General features: G+C 42.4%; 1 protein-coding gene across 1 annotated transcript in view; it reads left to right on the forward strand.

Annotated features, from left to right (window-relative positions):
• The first annotated feature begins 8,343 nt into the window (after positions 1-8,343).
• The window catches only part of LOC147887091 (uncharacterized), a 91,467-nt gene continuing 79,187 nt past the window's right edge, over positions 8,344-20,623 (forward strand). The window contains exons 1-3 of the mRNA XM_087394042.1: positions 8,344-8,670; positions 9,994-10,786; positions 11,321-12,518. Coding sequence (XP_087250168.1) covers positions 10,150-10,786; positions 11,321-12,518 — 1,835 coding nt within the window. The 5' untranslated portion in view covers positions 8,344-8,670; positions 9,994-10,149. The remainder of the gene's footprint in view (positions 8,671-9,993; positions 10,787-11,320; positions 12,519-20,623) is intronic.

A 20,623-nucleotide genomic window follows, 5' to 3' on the forward strand; every position in this document is an offset into this window, starting at 1 on the left:
AGACTACAAATTTCATCTTCACTCGTCCTTTCTCTCCTTGTGTGTTTAGGCAACTTTGGCCTTCTAGCTACTTTGGCTATTCACTTTGAGTGCATCATATGGCCTAAGAGGGTAGTAGCAACAAATTTTGTAAAGAAAAAATGGTAAAAAGTATACTGGCTTTAAGAAAAGCTTCCCTTCAAATTTGATAGGAACTTCTTGGGCTGTAGTGTAGTTTGATTGCTTCTATTTGTGATAGCATTGTTCTTCTCCATGAGCGATCTTTCCACCTCCAACTTTGTTTTGTGCTTGTTGCAACATTCATTCTTGGTGTGCCCAAGCTTCCCACAATAATTACCTTGGCAGTGGTGATGAGTTGTTTTTTCCTCCTTTGACATAGAATACTTGATCTCGTAATGTAGAGGGAAGAACTTTGTCCTTTACTTTTGATTCATGCTCAAGTAGTGCTCATTCAATTTCATTGAGACTCTTATCAACATTTTTTAGTGTGGATACTAGAGTATCATCTGGCTTCTTATTGACTTTTTCCATCTTCTTCTTCGTCCTCGCCAATCGTTCCTTTGATGCCTTGAATTTGTTGATTTGAGATGTCATATTTTTTATCCAACTGATAAAATTGCATTAAGAGATTCACTTTTGAGCGTTTAGTCTCAATCCCAAATAGCTTTGTTGAGTTCCTCTCATGCTAGTTTTGCATCTTTGATCCTTGTAATGTGTTTTATGACCTCATTTCCTAGACCTTGGGCCATTAAGCGCCTTGTGATTATTTGATGTGCTTGGTGTGCTCTCTTTGTCTTCACTTAGTTCAATTAGCTACAATAATCCCTTTCTCATTAACATATACATGGTTTTCATTTGCCATGTATAGAACCCATGCCCATCGAATTTTGCAATAGTTACTTTTGTACGTCCCACAAGGGGTGAAAATTTTTGAATTACCATGTGTTAAATAATTAGGAGAATTTGGAACCTTAGGAGAGAAAATCATATTTGGAAGAAACTAGAGAAAGAGGAGTAAAATAGCCAATCAATGGCTAGTCATCTATCAAGGACGAGAAAGAGGAGAGCCAAGCCATCACGATTCTAATAAGTCAAAGGGAGAATAATTAAATGTATGTTGGAGCTGTGGAGAGATTCATGGGCAGCAACAAGTCATACAACAACAAATCACAGTCAAAAAGTGGGGCTGTAGGAAACATAAATTTGGGAAAAACTTGCCGTGATTCTCCATGGGAAACAAAGGCATCCATCTATTGTTGAATTGACCAATTGTAGTAGATAGAATCAAAGCTAAATAGACAACTCGATAGTTGTTTGATGATAGGATTCGGGTAGCATAAATTACATGTTTTAGAGAAGCAAAGTTTCTTCAGAATAGTGGTAGAAACAGCATTGTGTTGACTAGTAGCATCATAAAAATGGAGCATATACAAGGTCGAGCTACTTTAGCATGGTGGGCAGGTACAATGGAATGTCTACCAGTAGTAGCAAGGAAAACGTAGCAGAATTACAAGGTCTAGAGCTAGATAGTAGATCAACATCTTCAAGGATGAGATTGACTAGCAAAAAATGCACCTGTATCTAAATGACGTGAGCAGTCAAAGAATCAATCGATTTTAAAAAAATGGCGGGCATATTTTCCTCCGAGATGAGGGGTGGCAAAAGTTGGGAGAGAACCAAATCGACCATAGAAGAAAATCAGGTAGAAATCAATAGCTCATCATGGTTGGTAGTTCTCCTCCTTGAAACGTGAGTAGGCTGAAGAATACTAGAGAGCAAGAGATGTTGCTCAAAAGGTCCACTGCAATGAAAGAGCAGCACTTCACTAAGCACCACCTCTAATACCTCGTGATGACATATAGGAGATTGCGGAGGCTCAAAGTAAGTTGACATGGTAAGAAGAAGAAGAAGATCCATAAGCAAGCATAATCATTCCCTTGGAGAGTGCCTTCTTAAATATGCAAGTATAAGCTCAACATCATCCACATGAGTACACTTGTCATCGATTTATTGTTGCAATCTCCCATCTTCCAATCATATATTTTCCTACTCTTCTTCCACACCATCCTCTAGTGCTCCATGGCACCACAATTCTTAGCATTAATGTCTACACATTAAGTCTTAATGCTATAATAACTAATGAAATGTAAGCTTTGGATCAAATGTAAGCATTAATGTCCACACATTACAGCTTAATGCTATAATAACCAATGAAATGTATGCTTTGAGGTGTGTGGCTTTAGCGAGCCGTTGACAAGCTAGGGCTTGTCAAAGCTTCTAGGGCCAGCTATTGTACCTAGAATGATATTGAGATGCTAAAATGATGAGCTTGCAAACCTTTCCCTCAATGGAAGGCCTGTTCATTGTCTAAGGTGTTGATTAGGTTGCTTTGGGCTACAAGGCATTAGTAGAGCTACAATGGCATTAGAGGGCATATGATTGTCTTAGCAAATATTTGGGTGCCTTTGTAGCTCCTTGAAGTGCAAGTTTGCATGCCTTCTTATTGTTTAAACTCAGGGGATCTACAAAGCTTAGCATAGGATAGGAGAGTTAGTATTTGGACACTAGAGAAATTTTCAAAGGTAAGCTACAATGCAAGTAACGATAAAGAATTTTTAAAACTGGAGGTCACGCGTGTCATGTTGGTGATTCATTTATATAAAGTCCTAGTTGGTGATCTTCATAGACCTCTAAATTCAAGATACAATAAATGTGACCCAATTAAGTAAATCAAACACACTCTCATGGCAATAGTATTTGTACTTTTTTAGCCAATCACATTGTTCCACATCTTCAGGTGACACACAACTAGAACTTTGGTGAGAGACTACTGGAAGACTAGTGTCATGCTATTAGGAGGTGAAGTATGATTATTCTAGCACCCATCCTCTTATGGGATCCCCTACCAAAACTATGATTGCACCCACCAAAGAAACAAAATTTACTCTACCTCTCTCTTTGCTTTCCTTTTTATTATCTTTTCCTTCTATTTCTATTTCTTATCTACTTTTGTCTCAAAAAGGCTATCAATTTTTTCCTCGATAGCACTTTCTTGGTTTTGTATGGCTTGCGCTTCATGTGGTGGAAATCTCCCATAACGACTGCTACAAGAAACTATTGCTTTGAGACCATAAAAAAACAAGGGAGTGAGATTACCTAAGTGTGATGTAGAAAATAGGAAAATTAGAGGGAGGATGTATCTAAACATAAATGAAAACATGCACGGAGATACTCAAGGAAAAAAGGGCAAAGTAGGGAGTACATATTTAAACACATCAACAATGACATGCATGAAGATACTCAAAGTCTTTGGGAATGCATTGAAGAAAGTTCTCAAATAATTAATGAGAATAGAGATAGTGTACACTTTTATGACCTCATCCCAATATTAATAGCTCACTTTTATGATCACTCACTCTTGCACCCTCAAATAAATGTTGACTTGAGTACTACCCCCTTTCAATTGATTGAAGGGTTGGGGCCTAGGTGGTGGATAGTCTTATTGGGTGACTCTAGCAAGCTCCCTTCCACACTTGCAGCAGTGTGGCCGTACATTAGATCTACGGTGTGTCTAGCCACATGGGAAACCAAAAATCGTCTTCTTTTCTGGCATAAAGTGTCTACAGGATTCAGGGCTACTGCGATTGCTGCACGAGATCGTGTCTACCTGAATGATTTTAACCGATTGGTGTTCAACCAAGACCCAGTAGTAGCTTAAGCTCTCGAAGATATAGGGACTCACCTTTTGGAATTATGAATGCTCTCTACTTCCCAGCATAGGCTCGGGCGGCTAGCCCCCCTAAGTGGCCAACTTTTGTAATTTTAGGTCTCCTTTTTTTTGCTAGGTTGACCCCCCATGCTAATTCGGCTCTTTTGTGAAAAAAGGAAGAAAAAAGAAGTGCCTTAAAGACTCAATGTAACCTCTCGACTTCATGTTCAAAATGTGAATGTCATGATTAGGAACATAGAGAACCATGACCTTGATTACTCACATTTTTGAATGCCTTTTCACTGCTCCCAATTATATTAGTGCATGTACATTAGCTTGCACATTGTTGGAATTGTATCCTCCACTAGTTTTACGTTTCAATTACATTATTGCATGTATATGATTAGGTAGATTTCCAATTATATTATTGCTATGTATACACCATTATGCACATTAATTCTTGTTGGAATTGTATCCTCAAGTAATTTTATACTTACAAACTTTGAGTATCAAAGTACCATTCCATCCATTTGATTTTCTAGGGTTGCAAGGCATAATCTTACATACAAAGTGAGATCTGTATTGTGCTCACAATTTTGGTTGTGATTATGATTAAATAATTGAAAGAAGGATCAATCTTCCTCTTTCATCAATTTAAAGATAATGAATTCCACGTCTATGAAAAATTTCCCTCTCAGCATAAATTTCAATCCATCAAAAAAGAAAAAGAAAAATAGAAACACCTATATTCTTGCAAAGATGACAAGACTCCAAGAAGGATGAATTGTGAAATGATATTTCAATTGTAAACAAGAACCTCAAGATTCAAAGCAAGTACAACATCTCAAACCCTAAACCTCCATACTCCAAGGTATGATGTTAAATTTGAGTTGAAACTATGCATAGAATCACGAACAACTTGTACAAACTTAGAATTCTATGATAAAGTAATAATGATGACAAGTCTGTGGTTTTATTAAAATGATATCATCATAACATAAAACAATAGATCTACAATGCAATTTGATTTGATTAACAATATATATTGATTTAGATAGTGAAATTTGGTAATTAACAAATCGAGAGTAGTTCTTTCAAATTTGTACATTTTTCATTTAGTACAAATATTTTGAAGGGAGGAGCTTTTTAAGGGGGTGGGGGAGATGGAAAGGAAAGGCCAAGAAAGATAGGATGGGAGTTGGATCAAGTTATAAGATTGATGGGGATATAAAATTAGAACCAGTTTGAAAGGTGGAGTTGGATCAAGTTATAAGATAGGTGGGGATATAAAATTAGAACCAGTTTGAAAAAGGGAAAATAACGTTCCAAGGGAGCATTAATGTTACCTATTTTCTCCTCCCTCATCACAATTGAATCATATATTCACCTCAAGAGAGAAGAAAAGATGCTACTTTTGTTGTTTAATTTTAATGAACGAATGCTCCACAATGATAAGAGGGACAAGGAAAAGACATGACATGTGGGTCCAAATCACGATGGATGTGTTTTGCAAGTACAATGAATAAAATAGGCCAATGGGTCAAATGTGTCACTGCAACAATGGCCCACTACACATGCATAATTGGAATATGTGACACAACATTACAATATATACATGTCATAGATGAAAGTCACAAATCACCAACAGAGCACTTGAAACTACCCTAAAAATGACCCAACCCACCATCCAATTGTGTGAAAACCACCTTGAAAATTGGTGCCCTTCTAAATGATGCAACAATTTCATTGAGAAAGACCATTAATGAGATCAAAACCCACAACTTAAGGGACCTACATATATTATAATAACATTGTGATATGTGACGAATCAAACTAGGACCATTTTTCTTAACCTTCTCCAAGATGCCTTGCGTTACAAGCCAAGTTGCTTGCTCTGCAAGCAATCTCCACTGACATCATTGATTGCTCAAGATTGCCTTTATGTACAACTTATTGTGACATCATCTGCGACATCACAAACGAACAGATTGCTGACTATACTGCCACTAAGGCTTGGCACTTAGTATATGACTAACCTCCTACTCATCAAAAGTTAATTTGGTGTTGGTAAAACCATAGTCTAGATAGCTAGAGAAATTTATGATAGAGTTATGATATGGTTTGGCACAACCATAGCCTAGATAGCTAGAGAAAATAATGATAGGATCATGATATGGTTGGCACAACCATAGCCTAGATAGCTAAGGGAAATTATGATAGGGTTAAACCCACCAACAAATATAATGACCTAAGTACTTAATAGCAAATACTATAGCCAATGAAACATATGTGTGATGTTACGGTAAAGTAAATACATTGATGGAATATGGAGTTGCCTGAAAGTGGCATGCAATTAGAAACGCTTTTGCCTAATTTTTTAAAGATTGTAACAATGAGTCCAAAGGTATACTCCTTTATGTATAGAACTTGGAGAAAAGTGACACTATTGGGATGGGACAAGACAAAATATTCAATGCTAAAGAGTCACGAGCTTTGTTTGTACATTTGTAAATTCCCTTTCTCTTTTGGGAGGGATTCATGAGTTAAAAGCACTCTCAAGATTTGAAAAACTTTGAACCTCATTAAAGGTCTCACTCAAAAAATTCATATGTTTCAATGGAAATTCCATTCAATATAATGACATCTTGTCTTTGCATGCATTTATATCATGACATACATGCAGGCACCCATGTGCGTGCATTCACATGCTGTGTACATTTGTGTGTGCGTGCATGCACAAACATAGAGACTCTCTCTCTCTCTCTCTCTCTCTCTCTCTCTCTCTCATACTCATATTCATGCTCACACATGTGCACACATACTGATGCACCCCTGTGCACATGCACGCATACCCATGCATAGTGCACACGCATACCCATACGTTCATGTGTGTGCATGTGGACACACATGCACATCCATGCTCCATGCACATCCATAAGGGTCCATTGTGCACGTGGATAATATAGGCGGAAACATATGAACACACACACTTTTTCTTTGGGGTAAGAATATGCGCACGTGCGTGTACACATATACGTGGGTGTGTGTGTACACACATGTACACTTAAATTCTTGCACATGGGAAACACTAGGACGCACAGACACACATGTCCTAACATGCACACAACATTTACCAATGCATGTCTACATGTACACGCATACATTGGTACATGAACATGTGTACCAACGCATGCATACATACATTTTTTCCGAAAAAACAACGCATGCATACATACATGTATTGCACATGTAAGCGTGCACGCATACATATATGTGTTTGGATGCGTATACACAAACATGTATTGGTATCTGTCCCCCTTGAATACATTAGAACGACAAAAGTGTATTGGTATCCGTCCCTCTTCGAGCAAGGTGGTGTTTTGCGCAGATTGGATCTTGGAAGGAAAGGATCATGCTTTGATTGATGTGTTAGGGAATGTGAGGGAGAGGGACAATGTTGACTGGTATAAGGAAAGGAAGAGGGTGGGCATAACATGTGACATTAGGTGTAGTGCTAGAGAAAATTTGTTTCTCAGCCAACCAAAAATAGACCCTCCAAGTTAACCAATGCTAGCATAGGGGGTTTGTTCGACTTACACAAATTCCGCTAAATTCCAAAATCCTAGTTGATATTTGTGGATCTTAGTTGGCTTTCCTCAATCTTAGTTGGTGTAAAGATACACGAAAGGGTGGACTACAAGTGCTTGGGAGGCACAAGTGGAGAGAGGGGACGAGGGAGGTGGGGCCAAGCACTGAGGAAGGGGGGCCCTGGACTGATAAATAAAGGGGGTGGTAGGGTACTAGAGGCTAGGGGGATTGACAAGTGAGGAGTTTGGTAGGGGAGGAAAGGGATGGTGGGGAAGCATTTAAAACTTAAAAGTCCACAATTCAACAATTTTGAGTTAGAAAAATGGGAGTATTTAAAGGGTTTGTGAAAAGATGGACACATATCACAAATGTAGCTATTAAAATGGGGAGAAGTGGGCCACGGGGATCTAGAGATTAGAAGGTGATGGGGGTGTGTGGACGTGCCTTTTTCTAGGGGAAAGTGTATTATATTTCACTTTTTTTTCTATTTTTGGGGTTTGGTGATGGGGATGTGGAAGTTAAAAGGGGGTAGGTGTGAAGAAGCCCTCAGGTTGGGGGCAGGGGACAGGTGTGATGTGAAAAAGGTAAAGGACGGGTGTGAATGGGGAATGGTGAAGGAAATGGTGTGAAAGTCTGTAGGGGGGGAGGGTACTTAAAGATATGAACCGCCATAGCTTAGTGAAAGCAAGAAACGAGGGTTGGAGAATTGCAGGACATCCAACTGCACGGAGAAAGGAGAAGGAGGAGGAGGAGCAGCAGCAAGCCAGCAGCAGCAGCAGAGGAAATATCAACCGCCATAGCTATTTGCTAGCAAGAAACGCCTATTGTATTGTGGTAGGATTGCAGGGCAACCATCTGCACAGAGAAAGGAGAAGGAGAAGGAGCAGCAGCAGCAGCAGCAGAACCGCCATAGCTGTTGGAAGCAAGAAACGCTTATGGCAGGTTGGTAGAATTGCAGGGAAAAACATCTGGACAGAGAAAGGAGGAGAGGAGGAGCAGCAGGAGAAATGTGAACCGCTAAAGCAAGAAACGGCTATTGCAGGTTTGTAGAATTGCAGGGAAGGCATCATCTACAGAGAGAAAGGAGAAGGAGAAGGAGAAGGAGCAGGAGCAGCAGCAGCAGCAAGCACCTTCTGAAGGAGGAGGAGGAGCAGCAGCAGCAGCAGCAGCAGGAGGAGGAGGAGAAGCAGCAGCAGCAGGAGCAGGAGGAGTACAACAAGAAGAAGAAATTTGAAACCAGACACAATTTTTGCTCACACTCTAACCTCCAACAATTTTTCATCACCATCTCCTTTTCCTCCCAAGAATCTGGCAACTTACAGTCAAAGATCAGACAGTTAAAGATCAATATCATCTGCCCTCCACATCTCCCTGTAAGACTTCCCTCCCTTCCCCTTTCTTTAATCTTTCCTGTCAGTTGCCTTTACTTCTTGCCCATCCCTCCTGTGACTGCCTTCCTCTGTGAGAGTTGCACTACCTCCCTTTTCTTGTTTTTCACTCCATCACCTTGTCACATCACTAGTCCTTTCATGCTTTCTTTCCTCTGGCTTGCTTCTCTGGCCTCCCCCATCCCTTCACAAAATCTTTCATGTCTGCTTTACTGTTCAGCGTTTGCTGGGATACTGATACAGGAAGGAGGGAAGGTCTCCAGGCAGAAGGCTTCTCTTGCCAATTCCTTCAAGCTCCCACATCAATCTGCATTAGCAGAAACTTAAACGTTCCCCTCTTCTATTCTCTGGCACCTCTACAGAGTCCCTTAACGCTTCCCTTGACGCTGGAGTTTCTTGTAGGCGTCAAAGCATTCTGCAATACCTTGCCTGATCTCTGAAGAACAGGAATTTCACGAGAGGTTGCATTGACGTGCTTGTACCTCGCTTTCTCACTCCCAGAGAACGTTGAGCAGGCAGAACCTCTCTTAGCCTACAAGTTTTGCAAGCATTTCCCATTCCCAATCGTCGTAAGAAACCGTCGATAGGGAAACGCGGCGGTTGTATCGTTTCGACAGGATTGATAAAGCGAACTTCCTGCAAAGCCCACCCTTTGGAGAACAAGGCAAGGAATCTAGCATGATTTTCCATAGCAGCCATTGCATGGCGTCTCCTCCTCTTCAATTTAGAAGATTCCAGATGTTTGTCTTTTCACACGCCTAGCAAACCTTAACTATTGTTTGTGCCCCCCGTTTAAGCAAGTTCCTTTTTCCGACATCAAGCGTATGCCCGCCAGTAGCAATCAATGTTGTTGTGACATTTCCATCATTCTTCAGGCGTGCTAGGTTTTTCTCTTGCTGGTCAGCGTTTTCTGAAACACAAAATGGTTTTTGTTGAGAAGCACGGAAGACGATTCTTGAGGCACTGTGTCTGTTTTGGAGCAAGGAACAGCATTTGCAATACTAGTTTCATGTTTCTCACGAGCATGTAACAGCATTTGCAACATGCAAAACATTCATGAGGTTTCTTGTCTGTGGAAGGGCTTGTTAAAATTGAAATGACCGATTTTGGGAGGTACCAGTCGGTAGTATCTAATGCTTCCCCCCTAAGCCTGAATTCCCGTTCATCGGCTGCGTGCGGTTTTATCGCTTCCTCAGCTTTATGCAAATGTATCTCGCAAGGCTCGATTCTTTCTTAGCTTTTACAGTCATGTGCCTGCTAACGTTTTCTTCGCTGTTTTGACGTTCTATTTGTTGACGGTCTTGACAGAGCGTGGGATTTTATCTGGCTCGATTTGGAAACGGAATGAGGAAGGGAGTTCGTGAAGGATCGTAACGTCATTACCGGCTGTGGAGATTGGACGTTTTCGATGTGAACTATAGTGTCGAAGTCTTGGTATGCATGGCAGCCTTGTCCAATTGGTGAATGGCTGTCCTAGGTTTTTCAGATTCTGGAATGGGGCGGAGGGTCGAGGCCGAAGACCCAGAGTGCGTCTATTTTTTGCACGGTTGGAGGGGTGATGAAGATGAAGAAGTCAATGTAGACAGCTCAGATGGCAGCAGTCAAGGTGAGGGTGGCGGCCCCAAAAGATTATCGGAGTATAATCCTTCCACTGGTGTTGGTGGAAGAAAAGAACCTATGGTGGTTAAGCTAAACAAGGCGGTTGACTTCCCTGAAACCTCTATCGAAGAGAATTCTGAGGCTGGAGGCCAGGAGTGTGACTCAGCTTTTTTAGAGACGAGGGACTCTGGGTTAGACGCAGGTGGATCTGTAGGTCAACCTACGGAAGAACTAGAGCAAGACTCTGCTAATGGGGATTTTTCAACGGTTAATGAATCCTCCATGGAGCTGGCTGGCCCCCAGCGGCAGCCTCGAAAAGTTGTTGAACAGACTGACAGGGCATTTTCGCCAGGAGAGAGCTCGAGCATGAAGGAGTGTGATGAGCCATCAGCACGGAAGAGGCCCAATGAGGGAAAACGGTTAGATGCTCGGAAGTTTAGGAATATTTTTGCTGCAAAACTAGGTGGATCAAAAAGGTTGAAGAACGGTTTATCTGCAGAAGGTATTTTGGTACAAAACTCCAGGCATATTCTTGGTTTACTGACTAAGAAAATTTCATTAGGTCTGATATGGTGCATTATCCATAAGGTGATTCTGAAGGCGTTACTGGTGTACAATTTGCACTTTTCCTGAATGGCCTGCTAAATGAAGCTTGTCTATTGAGTTGCACGATAGGATTGGGAGAATTTGAGGGAGCGGAGGCAGCTAAATACACACTATCTATTCAATGCTAGATGCACACATGAAGCATATAAGACACGATGCTGTGGACTGTCTTCGGATGTTCGAATGTGGAAAGAGAATGTATCTTTGCGGGGTTCCTTAAACATGTGCCCTTTTGCCAGGATGCCCATAGTTTGAATGACATGCCCTTATCTTTTGCTTAGCTATATGGCGCTTTTTGGAAAGTCTGTCTTATGTAGATGCATTTTATTGGAATGAATGAACCAGTTTCACTTTGTAGAACATAATCGACCTCATCTGTGCTTTCCCTTCTACACATATATCTGATGGTGGTTTTTGTGTCTGAATGCAGGTAGAGGGCGGGAAGATGTTGGGCTTTGTTTACTTAACCGAGCTGTGTCCAGTGGTTCAGTTGAGCTTTCACTTGAGAGCAAACTAAAAAAAAAACTGATTACCGCCAGCAAGGATGAACAAGAACAAGAAAACATATCACACACAGATACACAAGTTGAACAAGATAAATCCTCTTCCCTTCGGCCTACTGAGATAGAAAGCTGCAAAGTCTTTAGCAGGAAACGAAAGCACGTAAATAAACTGGTGGCACAAGCTGGAGAAAACATAGAGCAAGTCACTGCTTCTGATCTGGTGGAAGAGGGAGATACAGTACAAATCACAAAGACGATGGATGGAAACGAGTGCTTTAATTCTCCAGTGAAAGCAAATGCAGCAGGTATTGGTCCAGAAAAAGCTCTCTCTTCAGGAAAGGGGATAGATGGTTCACCTGGACGTTCAAAGCGGCCTCGAAAGGATAACACACAGAAAGATTACATTCCATGGTCAGCTTTTGGAAGGTCTCCTGTGAAAAGAATTGATCGAAATAAGATTGAGGGTTCCCATTCCAGGTCTTCTTTTACAAAGAGTGACTCAAACCAAAAGGCATTAGTGATTAACACTGGAAGGAATGAAAGGCTTGGAAGCAGTTCCAGCTCATCAGGTGAGCTACTGAGGGTGGCTCCATTCACTTCATCTTTCAAAGAGGATAGAAAAGCTTCATCTATTGATGAAGCTCAAGGGGCTTCGACTGAAAACAGCATTGGTAACACCTTGATGGAGCAGGCAGAAGGGAAGAGAAGTTTAGAGAGTATTCCTGAGACAATTTCACAAGGGTCTTTCAGGAAGGATGATGCCCATCACACATCTCAGCGAGTGGGACATGGGCAATCCAAAGTCACTCACCAGAAAAAGAAAGCATACTCTCAAATAGTGCTAGTAAGTGATAGTCAATTTGAAGGAATTCAGCAGAGGCAGGCAATTGCAAACAGTATCGAGAAAGAAACGTGTGTTGGTAGCGAAGGAGCACATTCTCATCAAGCGCATGAGAGAATAGAGATGTGCAAGAGGCCTACTGAGTCATTGAAAAGTGAAGCAGCACATCAGCAGATGCACGGTTCAGAGAGCAATGGTAACTGCACGGAGGCAGAGGGCAGAGCATCTCATGGCTTAAAACTGAGTCAAGGGGATGAATGTTTGAATTGCAAGAAGCCTAGGAGGTATGAGTTCATCACAGAAACAGGTCAAGTGATTACATTCAAGTGTGTGCTTGGCACATATATATTTTTAGTAGACAGATTTGCAATTTAAGATTTAAGACTAGGGTTGCATTGCTTATCTTTCTGTTCTAGGCTTATTGCTTCGAATTACTCGTTTGGGAGAGCATATTCTAGTCTTCACAAGCAGTTGTACCTTCAATGAAGAGAGTATGCTAACCTTTATCATGGCTGTCTTTCCTTCACCTCCAGATCGCAGACCTTCATAGACCTTGGTATAAATGGATGCTCAAGTGCGTGGGTGCGTGGATATGTATGTGAGCGCGTATATTTAAACTGGGGTCTACACCCACAGGCAGGCACTAATACGGCATGAGCAAGGGTCACTGACCCAAAGGGCCTCCCTCAGCAAGAAGCATCTGGGCACCTCAGGCCTATGGGTTTCAAAGACCAACATCAATCTTGACATCAAGCTAGCACTAGATGTTAGTAAGGCAGTTTTGGGTGAGAAGTAAAGGCATGGTGAAGAGTGTTTTTGTTATATCTGGCATGAGCCAGACCATGACAAACAGCATCCTGGCATTGATGCCTGCTTGTAAGCCCCCAAACGAGGAGAGCATGGGGGAGTGACCTTGAGAGAATTAGAGTGTGGGAAGAGGCTGCCACATGGGCAGCATACCACTGTCCTTGAATTTAATGATGATCCACCTCTTAGGGCAGACCTGTTCTTCACTGGACAGCCATGGTGTTGGCCATCCTTTGGGCCACATAATCGGCACTGGTTCAGGGCAGGATGCATAGTATGTGAGGCCCCATTGGTGGGACACAAGGGGCTGCTGCTGGCCCTGTTCCTAGACATCTGGCTGAATTAGTGTTTTAGGAAAAGGCGCCCCATAAAGCTGTATTCGTGCTTTTACTCCATGGGTGCCTTTCGTAAAAGCTGGCTGTCCGCCTTTGCACACTTTCCCCCCTTAAATCGTGGCCTTTTGGCACTCTCCAAGGTCTTACACAATAAACAATATACAACACCTTAATCTGCTAGAGGTTAGCTAATGCATGCATTGTTATTGGACTGATCCTAGTCCTTGTGGGCCTCAGTGCTTATTAACGAATGCAATGCAAAGGAAAATTGAACTTGTTCTGGTTAACCATAGTCAACTTTCTTTGATTGGAGTCAATAAAAATTTGAGACATAACCTTGACTTCTATCAGTTGCCCTCAACTAAAAAGCTTCTTGATACCGTTGTAAAATTTGTGGGTATTTGGAGAATAATTCCTCATCCACCCACTTGGCATCTAGTGCCGAGTAGTTCTTGAACTTGACAAGGTGCCCGCGGGTAACCTTGCCTCTGGGACCTTTCTTTTCCGTGTGATACACAAATTGTTATGGTAGGAGGATTTCCTCGATTTCTCCCATCTTTGGTTGCTCTTCTTGAACTGGTTCTGTAGGTTCTGGTCCTTGATATTTCTTTCACGTGGAAAGCATTGTGAATCTTCCAATTCTCTGATAGCTTCATTTGGTATGCGACTTCATTGATTGGGTTAGTGTTCCAATATGGTCCATAGTACTTGGTAGACAGCTTTGGATATGCTTTTTCTTTGCCTTTCATCTTCCGGAGTCTACCTTTCTCAAACTTGAGAAGTACCCAATCTCCTTCTTGGAGATTCATTTCTCTTATGTGCAGCTTTTTTGTATTTCTTTGTGGATCTTTCTATGGCTGTCCAAACCTAAGAAAAAGCCGTCTCTAGGTCTTGAACATACTGATCAGCTGCAAAAATCTCATCCTTGGTCCTTAGAATAGGTGGTAGAATCACGCTTCCACATATTACTTCATTTTCCTGTGGAACCGTTAGTGGTGGTGTTGTAGGCAAACTCCAAGATACTTTTCCCACTTGGCTTCCTACTCGGACTCATAGCATTTCAAGAGATCTAGCACCTTGGGATTTGCAATCTCGGGGGTGAAAAAAAGATGAAAAATCCAACTTCTTTCCCATGTTATCAAATAGAGCTCTCCAAAATCAACAGGTGATCTGGGGGTCTTGTTCAATTACTATTGACTTGGGCACTCCATAAAATGTGCCATAAACAACTTTTCCATTGGTCCTCTTATTGGTCCTCTTTGATGGTCTTCTTGACAGGAATGAAATGAGCTTGCTTATTATCAAATGCCCAAGAGACTCCGCGGGTGTTTAGAAACCCAGTATAGCTGCTTATGCTTGGGCACTGATGACGACATAAGTGTTGCTTTGCTTGCTAAGTATGTCTTCCTTTTGTTTTTCATAAAAGTTTTTCTTTTATTTTCTGTGTAGATTTTTGATCCTTAGAACAACAAAAAATCTAAATTTGTATGATTGGACTTATTCTAGTCTTACAAAGGTATATAAAAAATAAAATAAAAAATAATAGTCCAAATCCCTTCATTTCCATTCTTCGATCTCGGTAGATCAAAGATGAAATCCATGGCTTTACTTTCCCATGGAATGTGGGAAAGTGCATTAAAAGTCTTGGAGTCTTTTGTCTGTCATACTTTACTTTTTGACAAATAAGGCATTCCGTTACAAACTTGTGGATGTCCTTCGCATCCTAGCCTATAGAAATACCTTTCAGGGTGGTGCATGAGATTCCTCTGTAACTTTCATCCGCATGTCTTAGATCACATACAAATGAGTGTTCTTCACGAGATACCCATCCTTGAGGGGGTATTGGCGGGCCAAAAGTTGGCCAAGTTAGTGGGGGTAAGGATTATTAGTACTTCGGGGTGTTTGCAAGATAGAGAGGTCAAAGGGGATAAGGAGTACTATATGAGTACCCTCCCCTCATGTGCAATGCACTTTTGATGTGACATCTAATCCTATCTACCCTCTAGTCTCTCCCTTGTTCTCCTTCCTACTTGCAGCCTACCTCTACCTCACTCTCCTACCCCTCACTCTCTCTTCCTTCCGCTCTTCTAGCTCCTTTCTCTAATCTGCCCTTTACCCCTTTTCTATATTGGTATCAGAGAGTCGCTGTTGGCACCCTTGTTTTTCCCAGCCAATCAAAACGCCGCCACACAATGATCCCATTGGCTTAGCAGCCACAACGGGAAGACCCGAGACGAGCAGACATCAACAACTAGAAGGCAATGCTCATGCAGAGGTTCAACTAGCAGGCCCACATCTAGTCCAAGACCCTCGGAGATGCTGGTTAAGCTATGGCTTCCACTAAGGCTTTGGGACGTGAGCTACAGCTAATGCAGATGAAGGATCCACGTTGCGTGGGTAGGCATTTTGTAGGTACAACATCAAACAAAGGTGCAGCATCAATCATAGCTTCAACAAGTAGCCGCTGTAACTGACGTTCCCACCCAACGCTACCTTGGATGTCGCACCGTCGCCATTGGCCGCTGCAAATCTTATAGACTTCGATAAGGTTAGCATGGGTTAGGGTTACTTAGGTCAAGTTATTGGGTTGAGTTGAAACCGGTATGTGACTATTCTGAAATCACGGTCCCCTTGATCAACATATTGAAAGGTCGTGGACTAAAGGTCCAAGATGGGAGCTTCATGATTGATGCACACTTAGGGATTGTGTCACCTAGGATACAAGTGGTAGGAGACCAATGTTTCGGAATGGATTTGGAACAATGGCTCTTTCTTATTGCCATATCTTTTGATCATTATTTTTACTTTTTTGAGATCTCATTTTTACTGACCACACGTGTGTATTCTTCTATGCGAGTTCTTGTTAGGACTTCCAATCCCGGCCAGGCATCTTCTGCTACCATGTACACATCTTCATCGGCAGTTCAGAGTCTCTCTTTCTTAGCTGATCACCATTCATTGCTATCTCCAGTGTAGCTCTTGTCACTTTTTGTGTGATCCTTTCTGGACATCAGAGCTCTTATTGCCTTGTTCGATTTGTCATCTTCAGCGTGACCAATCTGATGCATCATCTTCAGTATGGTCCTTTGTTGCACGGTCTTTCTCTTTCACTGCCATCTCCAGCATGGCCATGGATCTTTAGTATCCATCAATCACATCCAGTGACAAGATGTTGGAAGATAGTGCATGGGTTGGACTTCACGCCAGTGAAGTTATGAGTCAGATGACTATCCTATCGGATCACCATCCACCTGGTATTAAATTACCAGCATGCAGTATGAGATTGATGACGCTTCGCACATCCACAAGGGTTTTCCATACCCGACCATTCCTTCTAGCACCTTCAATGGTGAGCCTTGGTGTGCTAGACTATGATGCTGAGTCAATGAGGAACAGATCTAGATCACACAGTCGATGATCTCAAAGCTCAGTTATTGAGTATCTAGGTTATAGAGTTTTTCAAGAGCTAAAACTTCAGTCTAGTAGAATTTTGAGCTGTCTAAAGCTAGATTAAGATTTAGGGTTTTGTTGAGTCCTAAGCCATAGAATAATTAATGTTGTGCACTGGCAGAGTGGTTTAGAATAAACTTAAATTTATCAAATTATTAAAAGTACTCTGCTTCCCCCTCAAGCCACCTAGGTGTCTAGCTTCTTCCTCAAGCTTACTGGGTGCCTAATTTATCTCCCAAGCTTCTTTTCTATTTTTAGCCTTGCCTTTTCCACTAGCTCTCCTATAAATTAAGGGCGAGTCTTCTCCTGGAATTCATTTAGAGCTTGAGCTCCTAATCCTCCGTAGCCTTTCACTTCAGCCTCCCTTTCTGTTCATAGCCTATCTCTCAGACTACTCTTGCTGCTCATTCATCGCCTACCTCTCGTGCTTCTCTTTTGCTGTCCATCCCCTATCTCTTAGGCTGCTCCTGCTGCCCATCCATTGCCTATTTCAACCGCTCCTCTTGTTGCTGCACATCACCTATTCCTCCTGCCTCCTTTGCTGCTGTTTATTGCACTATTTTCAGCCATCCTCTTGCTGATTTTTCATGCCGACTTGAGAGCACCCTATTTCAGCCTCTGCTACACGTAAATCTTGATCAAACAGGGTATTCTATTCTTAGAAATTGCTTCTTTATTTTCAGGGTTTGTTTTCTCTCTCTAGATGATCTCGGACCAAGGCTCTTCTCTTGGACTCCTTGGTCCGACCAGCCGGTATGTATGGCAGCCCTTGTTGGGGGCCTGACATGTCAGAGATAGAGTGGACACGGGTGGAGCGCCTGCAGATCCTCATGCTCTCATGGATGATCCGGGGGAAACCATTGGTACCACATCACATCATTCAGGCCGAGTTTGGGGCTTCTCCACTCCAGCTAGATGCAGCCTTTCAAACCATCACATATCTACACCGGGTTAGATCATATGGGGACTGCACATCAGGGAGACAGAGGTTGCCATGGTTGGCTCTCAATTCCTCCATGAGGTTGGCAGCAGAGGGAGACGAGCGATGCTGGTATGCACGGACTCACAGATGGTTTGTGAGACTAGGGTTTCACATCGATAGGATATCTTCTTTTCAGTACAGTTTAGATGCCCCTCCGGTACTCCCACCCACCATCCCGATCGGGCCACACACCAACCAGGTCATTCGAGAGGATCTCCTGCAGCTACACACCTTTAGGACCTAGTTGGAGCCGAGGGAGCTTCCAGTGAAGCTGAGTTTCTACAGAGATTATTGTCTTCGTATTTTGGAGGAGGGATTCATCACACCACCGAGGTACATTGAGCTTCATATGCCTCACTTACTACGGATCTCCATCGGATAGTTTCGGGTATCATCACACTGCCTTCGCATAGAGAGCGGTAGAGGAGAGGGGATTCCTAGGGAGCATCGCTTATGCATATTGTGCGACTGTTAGGAGGTTGAGTCGGAGGAGCATTTTATTTTTAGGTGCCCTGTGTACTACGAGATCCGAGGTCGCTACCACTGCCTCTTTAGAGACGGCTTCGAGCTCCTTTCTAGATTCCTCGCCTATCCATATCAGAGATGTCTCGCGGCCTTCTTTCACGAGGGGGTCCGACACAGAGAGTACTTCATGCGACGGGGCTTGGCCACATCATCAGACACCTCTCAGAGCAGGCTCACAGAGTTCTTCCCATCGAGTGACATTGATCGTTCAGCCGCAGACGGGACAGAGACCCCGATCCGACGACTGTAGCACGACACACGAGACATCGAGGGTACACACAGATCACTCTGGGGGGCTTCCCGTCATTGTTTAGACTCGGTATACGTCCCATGGGAGTCACGGCGGCTTTGGTCTTGCGTCGAGCCTCGTCTAGGAGACCGAGACGCACGGCATCCCTTGAGGGGCGTCAGCGTCCCATCACCGGCTACAGCCAGGGCGACATGACATACGGAGAATTCCGCTCTGCTACAGTCTTTTTATTTTCATTGTTACATCTAGATGTATTTGATTATGCATGATCAGACTTAGGATTCAACATGGGTGATGATGCTCGTTTCAGTAGCTCCACCCTTACTGTGATTTGTATCAGGTTTTCTTTCAGTCTCATAGACCCATCGGTCTTCCGAAGACTCTAATAAAATTTATTTATTTATTTATTTCTTTCTCTCTCTAGACGATTTCTCTCTAGATGCCTTCTCTCTAGACATTTTTTCTCTTTAGATATTTTCTCTGTAGACTCTCTCTCTAGATGCCTTCTTGTTAGATATGCTCAATGCCCCATCCTCCTGGTAACCACCAGTGGTCCAAGGTGCTCAAGTTGTAAGGCCTCCATATGAGGAGAAGCCATGTGTGAGCCCGGGACACTGGATGGATCTTGATTTGCATGTCAGATGAGGTCTATCAATGAGACTATTGATGGTAGAAAGGTGATTGTGTGGGAGCCCCTTATTCTTGCTGGGGCCTGGGGGCCAGCTGACCTCCTTGGTGGGGGTTCGGGGGTGAGAGTCCTCGAGGTGAAGGTACAGGGAATATTCCTTGAATATTCCATGGACGATTGGTCGGCTTCACCGACTAGGCTGATTGGTCGGCTTCATCGACTAGGTTGATTGGTCGGTTCCACCGACTACGTTGATCCGACTACCGCCCTCATAGCTATAAAGAGGTGACCTCCCCAGTCCATTGTGCTAGATCAGATCTTCCAGCAGAGATCTTCCAGCTAGTAGCTCTTCACCTAGTATTTGTCTAGATCGCCATCTAAGCTCCACTGTGGAAGCGCACGGGTGGACGGAGCCATCATCTGTACTACATCAGTATTGAAGGAAAATTTTGTTCATCTCCAGTTTGCTGTGTAGTCTCTATTCTTTGTTTAGTTTTTGTTTCGTTGCGCCGTGTAATTTAACACTTCTCTCTAGATCTTTCTCTCTCTAGACGTCTTCTCTCTCTAGCAGCCAACATTTAGTCTATAAGGTGTGATTGATGGTTGAGCTATATCTTTTTCCCTTGTTTAAAAAACGTTTTTTGCTTCGGTCAATCTTGAAGGTGTTGATTTTCTAAGTTGTCTTTTTTTAGATTTTTAGATAGTCAGGGTTTTGCTTGTGTTGAAAGGTTGATATTTCAAGAGTCTAAGGTTTCTATAATAATGCTAACAGGTAGAATTTGTGTTTAAGGGATAAGGAGGATGACCATGTCCATTTCTGTGGCTTTCTCCACTTGGTACCAGGCTAGGGGCTGCCAGTGGTTACTTTCTTGGATGATTTTGTGTCTTACGTATATCTGAGCCCCAGTTTGAAAAGGAGGATTTTTGTTATAGTCCTATATTTAGGTCTTAGTCTAGAACTCTGGTTTTCTCATAGGGGGTTTTGTCCAAAGATCTGTACTACTGTCTTAGTGAGGCTAAGCATCATTGAATACAAAAAATACAATTGGGTTTACCCAGCTAGAGGGAGCGGCCTCATTCTCATTCTCAATCTCTTCTGTTACTATGTGGATGTATGTGGTATGAATGCATTTAAAGTTGTGGTATTTTTATGTGGAATTATGAAAGTTCTAAAATTCTAAGATTATTAAGTTATTCGACGGAAAATCATGCTTCTGTGTAAGCACGACTTTGATAGGATTGCTGTAAAGATCTATGTACGGGACATGTCAGATCTAGACTCAAGATTATTTGGGAGTGTCATGATGACGTCCAAGGGTACACGGGACATTGTCTCCAGTGAAGCATACTTTCTATAGGCCTAAGACGAGGGAATTTGTTCAGAGCTATGTCGTAGGTTGCTTAATTTATCA

Source organism: Dipteris shenzhenensis, chromosome 23 (assembly GCF_047967505.1).
Source record: "Dipteris shenzhenensis isolate YYH24624 ecotype China chromosome 23, Dip_SZ_1.0, whole genome shotgun sequence".
Classification (NCBI taxonomy): domain Eukaryota; kingdom Viridiplantae; phylum Streptophyta; class Polypodiopsida; order Gleicheniales; family Dipteridaceae; genus Dipteris; species Dipteris shenzhenensis.